Here is an 8,066-nt window from a genome sequence, read left to right on the forward strand (position 1 = left end):
CCTTCCTGGCCCCGGGCCACCCCCACGTCACCGCGCCGGGGCCGCGCAAGTTAAAGGCGCAACGGCACCGAAAGGCGCTGCTGCCGGGGGGGGCACCGGGATGAGCCCCCCGCACCCCCCCCCCCCCAAACCTGGCCGTGGGGGCGAGCGCTGCTGTCACCCCGCCGCTCCCTGCGACACACCGGGGCCCGGCGGGCTGCGACCCCCCTCCCGCTACCCAAAATTCCGCCCCCCACCCGCAAGCAGCCACAGATTCGTGGGGACCGGACCCACCGCTGGGGCTGCGGGACCCTCGGGGGCACCCGAGGCCTGCCCGCTGTCACCGGGGGGGGGGTCGCTCGTCCCTCGGGGACCCTCCCCAGGGCGCTGGGGCCGCCCCAGCCCGGCCAGGGAAGGGGATTTTAAACGGCCCCGGCGGCAGCAGACGCGGCCGTGGAGCCGGGCGGGGGACGCGGCCGCCGGGCGCTGCAAAGCGCCGGGAAGCGAACGGGGGCGCCCGGGAGGCGCCGCGCTGGGTCTGCCCCCCCGCGCTGCTGTGCCCGGTGCGGGGCCGGCTGGGGGGGGGGGGGGACAGACCCCACCTCACCCCCGCCCCCCGGTGTCCCCGCCCCGTGGTCCCGACCGACCCCCGACCCCTCGTACCGTGTCCGGGGCCGCCCCCCCCCGGGCCGTTCCGCCGCCCGGATTCAAACGGCTTGTCCCGCCCCCGCCGCTTTCCCATTGGTCGCCGGCGGGGTGGGGCGCGTCACGTGGCGAGGAGGACGAAGGGAAACTACCAATCCCGGCGGCCCTTTCTAGGCGTGCGGGTCTCGCGAGAGCCGGTGGGAGCGGGTTGCCGTGGCAACAGGGGAGACGCGAGTGGGGAGGGGGCGGCGGCGGAAGGTACCGGGACACGGGGGGTCCTGGGGGAACACGGGAAGGGGACGGGAGGGGTCTTGGGGGACACAGGAACACGCGTGGGGGCCGACAGGGGTCTTGGGGGACATAGGGACACGCGGGGAGGGGACAGAAAGGGTCCTGGGGGACACAGGGACACGCGTTGGGGGGAGACAAGGAGTCCTGAGGTGATACAGGGACACGGGGGGGGTGGGGGGCAAGGAGAGGGGTCCTGGGAGACACCCGTGGGGCCGGGGAGGCTTCTGGGGAACACAGGTGGGGGCCCAGGAGAGAGGGCGTCTGGTGGGGGGGGACACACACGTGTGGGGCCAAAAGAGAAGGGTGGGGGGTCCTGGACGACATGGGGACACATATGGGGGTCCAGAGGAGGGGGCTCCTGGAGGTGTAATGGGACACACGTGGGGTCGCTGTGGGGTGTATGGGGGGGGGAGGCGGCACAGGCCCCCACTCAGGGGGTGGAGACACACAAGGGAGGGGTCGGAAGGACCCAAAAGCCCACAGTGGGGTGGGGGGGTGGGCACTGGGGTCCCACTCTGTCCACAGTGGGGTGGGGGGGTGGGCACTGGGGTCCCACTCTGCCCACAGTGGGGTGGGGGGGGGTGGGCACTGGGGTCCCACTCTGCCCACAGTGGGGTCGGGGGGTGGGCACTGGGGTCCCGCTCTGCCCCACAGCACTGGGGGGGCCAGGGAGATGCCGGCCTGGGAGGAGCAGCCCGAGCTGGGCCCCCCCCTCGACTTCTCCTTCTGCAACATCAGCAGCATCGAGGGTGGGTGCAGCCAGACCCCCTTCACCCGTGGGACCCTCCCCATGGGACCCTGTGCCCCAAATGGGACCCCCCCCCCATGACCTCACTCCCCCCCATTAGACCCCCCCCCTCCCTCAGGACCCCCACTCCCCCTGTGGGAGACCTCCCTGCATAGGACTCTGCTTCTCCGCCGTGGGACCCCCCCACCATGGGACACCCCCTCCATGAACCCCCTCCACCTGCAAGACCCATCCATGGGACCCTGGTCCCCCCCAAAACCCTATTTCCTCCGTGGAAACCCCCCCACAGGACCCCATTTCCCCTATGGGATGCCCCCACCATGGGACCCTGCTCCCCCTCCATGGGACACCCCCCTCCTATGAGCCCAGTCCCTCTGAGGGCTCCCCCACCTGACCCTTCTGCCCCTGGGGAACCCCCCTCCCCGCTACAGACCACCCCCATTTGAGCCCTTGTTCCCCGCCATGAGACCCCCCCGCACCATGGGACACCCCTCCCAACCCGGACCCCACTCCCAAGTGCGACCCCTCCATGGCACCCCACTCCCACTAGTGACACCCCCCCACACACGACCCCATTCCTCCCATGGGACTCCCCCCAGGACTTGCACTCCCCAACTGGGACCCCCCATGGAACCAGCACCCCATGTGAGACCCACCCCCCCCACCCATGGGACCCCACTCTCCCCGTGGGACCCTCCCACAGGACACACCCCCCCCCGAATTCCTGCTCCCCAAGTGGGACCCTGCCATGGGACCCCCGCACATGATGGCACCCCCCCCACATCACCCCATGCGCCAAGTGGGAACCCCCCCATGGCCCTCCACTCCCACTGGTGACCCCCCCACACACAACTCCATTCCTCCTATGGGACCCCCCATAGGACCTGCACTCCCCAAATGGGACCCCCCCCTGCCAGAACCAGCACCCTTGTGAGACCCACCCCCCGTCCATAGGACCCCACTCTCCCCATGGGACCCCCCCACGGGACACCCCCCCATCCCACAACCCCACATCCACCAACTCTTCCTCCTCCACCAGAATTCCCGCTCCCCAAGTGGGAACCCCCCCCATGGCCCCCCAACCCCCCCACACACACCATGCGACCCCCATCCCCACATGACCCCATTTCTCCCATGGGAGCCCCCCACAGGACCTGCACTCCCCAACTGGGGACCCCCCCCCCATTCCAGAACCAGCACCCCCCCCACCCATGGGACCCCGTGTCTCCCCCTAGATCTCCTGCAGACCCAGCCCCGTTCTGGCCCCGTGCCCCCCCGGCTGCCCCCCCCGGCCTTGCGCCTCAACAACAACCAGCTGGGGGGGCTGGGGGAGCTGCCCCCCACCCTGCGGGGGCTGCGCCTGGACCCCGCGCTGCTGCGCTGGCTCGACCTCTCCTTCAACCGCCTCCAGCGCATCCACCCGGTATGGGGCCCTGCCTCAGTTTCCCCACCCTGCCGAGGGGGTCGCAGGGTCCCCAGTTGATTTTGGGGGGGGGGGTTCCACAGGTGCTGAGCACCCTGGGGGCCCTGCAGAGCCTGCAGCTGCACGGGAATGACATCGGGGAGCTGGGCGAGGTGGACAAATTGGGGGTCCTGCCCCAGCTGCGCCGCCTCACCCTGCATGGGAACCCCATGGAGGAGCTCAGGGGTTACAGGTAACCCCCCCACGCCCCCTCCGGGAGACTTGGGGGACCCCTGTACCTCACTGAACCTCATCCCCCCGCAAAGGAGCTACGTGTTGTCCCAGCTGTCACATCTCACCTCCCTGGACTTCAGCGCGGTGACAAAACAGGACCGCGAGGACGCGGCCATCGCCCAGCGTGGCAAGAAGAAAGGGGGGGCCCCAGGACGCAGAGCGGCCCCCCTGGCTCCCTAGTGAGGTAGGGACACAGTGACACCCCCAGGGTTGAGAGAGCTGGGGGACACAGGAAGGGACTGAAGTCCCCAGGGTGTCACCAGCCCCCAGAGCCGCCTGTTTGGGGAGGGGTCGTGGAACCTGTGTCCCCCCTCATGTCACTCCTTGCACAGGGGGACAAAGTGGGAAAGGCTGGAGGGGACAAGGCGCAACATGGAAATAGCAGCACCCAGACCCCCCCCCCGAGCTGCAGGTCTTTGTCCCCAGAGCTGTCCCCAAACAAGGCGCATTCGTCCCCAAAATCCCTGTCACCCCCCCCAGGAGGGGACAGGGGGACGTGTCACCCCCCCAATGCATCCAGGACAGAGGAGACGGGCGCCGGCTGAACGTGGATTTATCTACTGTGGCCAAAAATAATAATTAAAAGAAAAAAACCAAACCCAGCCAAATAAAGGTTCAAACATGTAAAAATGGGGGCGGCGGGGGGGACAGTGACAGAAGCCACCGTGTCCCCCCACAGTGTCACTGCCTGTGCTGGGGCCTCACCGTGCCGGCGTTCCCTTTGTGCCATCCTGGCGAGACGCAGTGTCATGTGTGTCCCCCCACCACGCACCCCCAACCCCCCGCCCGCCCCCCAGGAGGGAGAGGAAGGTCCCGGGGGGGGGGACACGCCGGTGACAAGCGTGGTGCCGATTAGTAGCAAACGGGGCATCTGTACAAGTTCCATCGCGGTGCCGTGAGGAGGCGAAATAAAGACCAAAAAGAGGGGAAACGAAACCCAAAACGACAAACCAGAACCCCCCCAAAATGGTGCAGTGGGGCGAGGGGGGCTCAGGGGATGCCAAACTGTACAACCAGTTCTTCTTTGGCGTCGACGCGGATCTGAGAGAGGGCGCTGAAGGCGTAGGCAGCGATCCGGGACACCTGCGGGCGCCAAAACCCGGCCGGGGGGGTCGGTACGTCCCGCGGGTGAACCCCCCCGGGGTGGGCGCTGAACCCCGTGACTCCACGGGCTGGGGGACCGGGGAGACCCCCCCAAACGCAGCCAGGAGTGAATTCGGCCCTGGCAGGTAGGGAAGGGGCAGCGGCAGCTGCTGCCTGCGCGGGAGAGCGGATCTGTGGGGTGACACTGCCTGCGCTGCCCCACAGCCCCCCTGCTGCCCCACAGCCCCCCTGCTGCCCCACAGCCCCCCCCGCTGCCTGGGGATCCTGTGTGGGGCACGGAGCTGCTGCCTGCACTGCCTGTACTGCCTGCACCCACTGCCTGTGCTGCCTGTACCTACCGCCCATGCTGCCTGCACCTGCTGCCTGCACTGCCTGTATCTACTGCCTGTGCTGCCTGCATCCACTGCCTGTATGTGCTGCCTGCGCTGCCTGCATCCACTGCCTGTGCTGCCTGCACTGCCTGCATCCACTGCCTGTATGTGCTGCCCGCATCCACTGCCTGTGCTGCCTGCACTGCCTACACCTACCACCCATGTTGCCTGTGCCTGCTGCCTGTGCTGCCTGCACTGCCTGTGTCCACTGCCTGCACTTGCTGCCCATGCTGCCTGCACCCACTGCCTGTGCCCACTGCATTCACGTGCTGCCTGGCACTGCCTACACTACCTGCATCTGCTGCCTGCACCCACTGCATTCATCCGCTGCCTGCGTTGCCTGCACCTGCTGCCTGCACCTGCTGCATTCACCCACTGCCTGTGCTGCCTGCACCTGCTGCATTCACCCACTGCCTGCGCTGCCTGCACCTGCTGCATTCACCTGCTGCCTGCGCTGCCTGCACCTGCTGCATTCACCCGCTGCCTGTGCTGCCTGCACCTGCTGCATTCACTCGCTGCCTGCACCTGCTGCATTCACCTGCTGCATTCATCCGCTGCCTGCGCTGCCTGCGCTGCCTGCGCTGCCTGCACCCCTGACTCGGCTTTGCCTTCAGGACTAACAAACCCCCACGGTGCCACCTGGAGCTCTGGATCTTTCCGCATTGGCTACAACATCCCCCACCGGCACCAGGACCCCTCCCTGCCCGCAGCACCCTGGCACAACCGTGGTGTCCCCACAGTGTCCCCACTGCCATGGCACGGTCACCATGTGTCCATGGTGTCCCCACCCCCCCCGGCAGGGTCACCGTGTCCCCACAGCACCCCCGCTCCCCCAGCACGGCTGTGCTGAGCTAAGGGCAGTGGGAGCAGCCGCCAGGGACTCCGGGGCACAGCCGGGCTGCCAAAACCAGCCCCCGGCGAGTGAGGATGTCACCGTTGCCCCCCGGGGATCACCAAGGGGACCCCAAGCTGTCCCCAGTCCCTCACCTGCTGCAGGTCTGCGAAGGGGACGGGGTCGCTGGCCAGGACTTGGTGCGGCTGGTTGGTGAGAGACGGCAGCAGTGGCAGCTTCTTCCAGTGCGGCAGCGAGCTGCTCAGCATGGCCAGACGCGTGCTGCCGGGGGACAGCGGTGACAGGTCAGCGCTGGGACACAGGGACAAGCCCCGGGACGCGGGGACGGGCTGGGGAGCGGCGATGGGCCCACCTGTACTGCCGCGCTCGGTCCATGTACTCGTGCTGCTCCATGCCCTGCGAGTCCGCGGCTGACACGTCAATGATGTTGCTGTGGGGACACAAAACAGCGGGTCCCGCTGGGGGTTTGTCACGTCCCCCCCACCTCCGAGGACAAGAAAGGCCCTGAAGTGCTGGAGCGAGTGGAGAGAAGTGAACGGAGCTGGTGAGGGGCTGGAGCACAATGTGATGGAGACTGAGGGACCTGGGGGGTTCAGCTGGAGAACAGGAGCTGAGGGGAGACCTTCTGATCTCTGACCTGCCGGAAAGGAGCTTGGAGCCAGGGGGGTCGGGCTCTGCTCCCCAGGAACAAGCGCCAGGAGCAGAGGAAACGGCCTCAAGTTGCGCCAGGGGAGGTTGAGGTTGGATCTGGGAACAATTTCTTCCCCAAAGGGCTGTGGGGCATTGGAACAGGCTGCCCAGGGCAGTGCTGGAGTCACCAGCCCTGGAGGGCTGGACAGACGGACAGGAGGTTCTCAGGACATGGGGCAGGGACAGGGTGGGTTATGGTTGGACTGATGATCTTTTGGGGCTTTTCCAAACCCCTGCTGACCCCACAGATTCACTTGCTCACCCCACTCTGCTTCCCCAGCCCCTGCCCCCCAGCCTGGGGGCTCAAACCCGAGCTGGGGCGGCTGTGTAGGGCTTACATGGCGGTTTTGGCGAGGATGGAGGAGAGCATGGCCTGCTCGTCGGTGCGTGCCGAGGGGAGGCTGTGGTAACTCTGCTCAGCGCCGTTCAGCACCTTTGGGGGGGTGGCCGCCGGCTCCAGCAGCCGCTTCGTCTCTTCTTCCTGGGGAGGGGACAAACAGCGAGAGGAGGCTCAGCCCCGGTGTCACCCCGGCTGTGCCAGGTTGTGCCCAGGCTCATTTCCCTCAATTCCTTTGTTTTTCCCAGCCCCCTCAGCGGAATATCCCCAACACACCAGCACCAACCGACCCAAAAACATGGGGCTAACAGGGACGCACCCATTGCACCCAAACCCACCTGCCACAGCCTCACCCCCCAAACACCCAGGTGGGCGAACACCCCCAGTCACCTCTCCCCAAAGATGAGGCTCTCAGAGGGAACAGAACCATAGGGCATGTCCCCCCCTGCCAGTTCTAGGGGTGCAGAGCCCCCAGATGTCACTCAGGTCCCATTCGACTCCTGTCCTGCCCCACAGGGATGAGCTGTCAGGGACTGACTCCATGGGAGGGACACGGGGATTAAGTTTCCGCGAGACAGGTGCCAGCTCCGGTTCTGCAGGAGCCGCTCGGCGGGGACGGTGACGCTGCTGCCCTGGGAAGGAGCCGCTGGCACCGACCCCACCATGGGGGCTGCGGGGTCGGGACGTGTCACCCAGGGGGAGAAATGGCAGGAAAAAGGGACATTGAAGAGGTGACGAGCAGGAAAACTCTGGGAGTGGAAATAACGATGGCAGGGACAGGGGTCGCGGGGGGGACGGGGCCAGCGGGTTCCTCTGGGGACGGTGACAGCGGCTCCCTCGAGCAGCAGCGGGGCCACCGCAAGGCCAGACCCCCCACACCCGGGTGGCACCGGCAGGACCGGGAGGCGGCGGCTCCGCTGGGGCTGTCACGGGCCGGCCGACACTCCTGGAGCCGCTTCCTGGGGAGGACCGGGGGGGTGTCCCGGGAACGCCCACCCCGGGAGCACCGGGAGGGGGACGGGAGGGGGACGGGGACGGGGCGGGAGCGGCCGCACCGCCCCCCGCGTCGTGTCTCCAGCGCGGCGGGGCCGCGGCCTGCGGGACAGGCCGGCGCGTACCGGGAACGGGTCGCAGCCCCCGCCTCCCCAGCCCACGGCGCCGGTCCCCGGCGGCCCCCCGCGGCCCCGGGCTCCCCGCGGCGGCCCCGGGCGCACCTGGTCGGAGGCCTCGGCCTCGCTGCTGTAGCAGCAGCCCATGGCGAGCGGCGGCCCCGGCGCTGTCCGGGAGGGGCCCGGCCGCCCCGCTCACGTGACGGGGGAGCGGGAGGGGGCGGAGCCACCGCCCCGCCGGCC

The 8,066-nt window shown here is 68.3% G+C and overlaps 2 protein-coding genes across 3 annotated transcripts; one reads left to right on the top strand and one right to left on the bottom strand.

Annotated features, from left to right (window-relative positions):
- Window positions 1-1,587: 1,587 nt before the first annotated feature.
- LRRC51 (leucine rich repeat containing 51) lies at window positions 1,588-3,885 on the top strand. 2 transcript variants are annotated; one of them, XM_080363916.1, is made up of 5 exons: window positions 1,588-1,664; window positions 2,899-3,086; window positions 3,170-3,318; window positions 3,392-3,543; window positions 3,840-3,885. In XM_080363916.1, the coding sequence occupies exons 1-4, from the start codon at window positions 1,589-1,591 to the stop codon at window positions 3,537-3,539; spliced, it is 561 nt and encodes a 186-aa protein (XP_080220042.1). In that variant the 5' UTR covers window position 1,588; the 3' UTR covers window positions 3,540-3,543; window positions 3,840-3,885. The 2 variants fall into 2 exon arrangements, with proteins under 2 accessions (XP_080220042.1, XP_080220043.1); XM_080363917.1 differs by lacking the exon at window positions 3,840-3,885 and adding an exon at window positions 3,692-3,738.
- Window positions 3,886-3,895: 10 nt separating this feature from the next.
- LAMTOR1 (late endosomal/lysosomal adaptor, MAPK and MTOR activator 1) lies at window positions 3,896-8,066 on the bottom strand. The gene is made up of 5 exons (XM_080363918.1): window positions 7,929-8,066; window positions 6,716-6,858; window positions 6,040-6,117; window positions 5,822-5,948; window positions 3,896-4,442 (listed from the first exon to the last, which is right to left on the bottom strand). The coding sequence occupies exons 1-5, from the start codon at window positions 7,968-7,970 to the stop codon at window positions 4,350-4,352; spliced, it is 483 nt and encodes a 160-aa protein (XP_080220044.1). The 5' UTR covers window positions 7,971-8,066; the 3' UTR covers window positions 3,896-4,349.

The sequence above is a fragment of the Nesoenas mayeri genome (assembly GCF_963082525.1).
Source record: "Nesoenas mayeri genome assembly, chromosome: 1".
Classification (NCBI taxonomy): domain Eukaryota; kingdom Metazoa; phylum Chordata; class Aves; order Columbiformes; family Columbidae; genus Nesoenas; species Nesoenas mayeri.

Excerpts from the sequence above, each read along its gene's own strand:
- LRRC51 (XM_080363916.1), top strand. The coding sequence starts at position 1,589 with ATGCCGGCCTGGGAGGAGCAGCCCGAGCTGGGCCCCCCCCTCGACTTC. Across the intron at positions 3,087-3,169 it reads GCCTCCAGCGCATCCACCCG|GTGCTGAGCACCCTGGGGGC; the intron begins GTATGGGGCCCT and ends GGGGTTCCACAG. Across the intron at positions 3,319-3,391 it reads GAGGAGCTCAGGGGTTACAG|GAGCTACGTGTTGTCCCAGC; the intron begins GTAACCCCCCCA and ends CCCCCCGCAAAG.
- LAMTOR1 (XM_080363918.1), bottom strand. The coding sequence starts at position 7,970 with ATGGGCTGCTGCTACAGCAGCGAGGCCGAGGCCTCCGACCAG. Across the intron at positions 5,949-6,039 it reads GACCGAGCGCGGCAGTACAG|CACGCGTCTGGCCATGCTGA; the intron begins GTGGGCCCATCG and ends GTCCCCCGGCAG. Across the intron at positions 4,443-5,821 it reads CCTTCGCAGACCTGCAGCAG|GTGTCCCGGATCGCTGCCTA; the intron begins GTGAGGGACTGG and ends TGGCGCCCGCAG.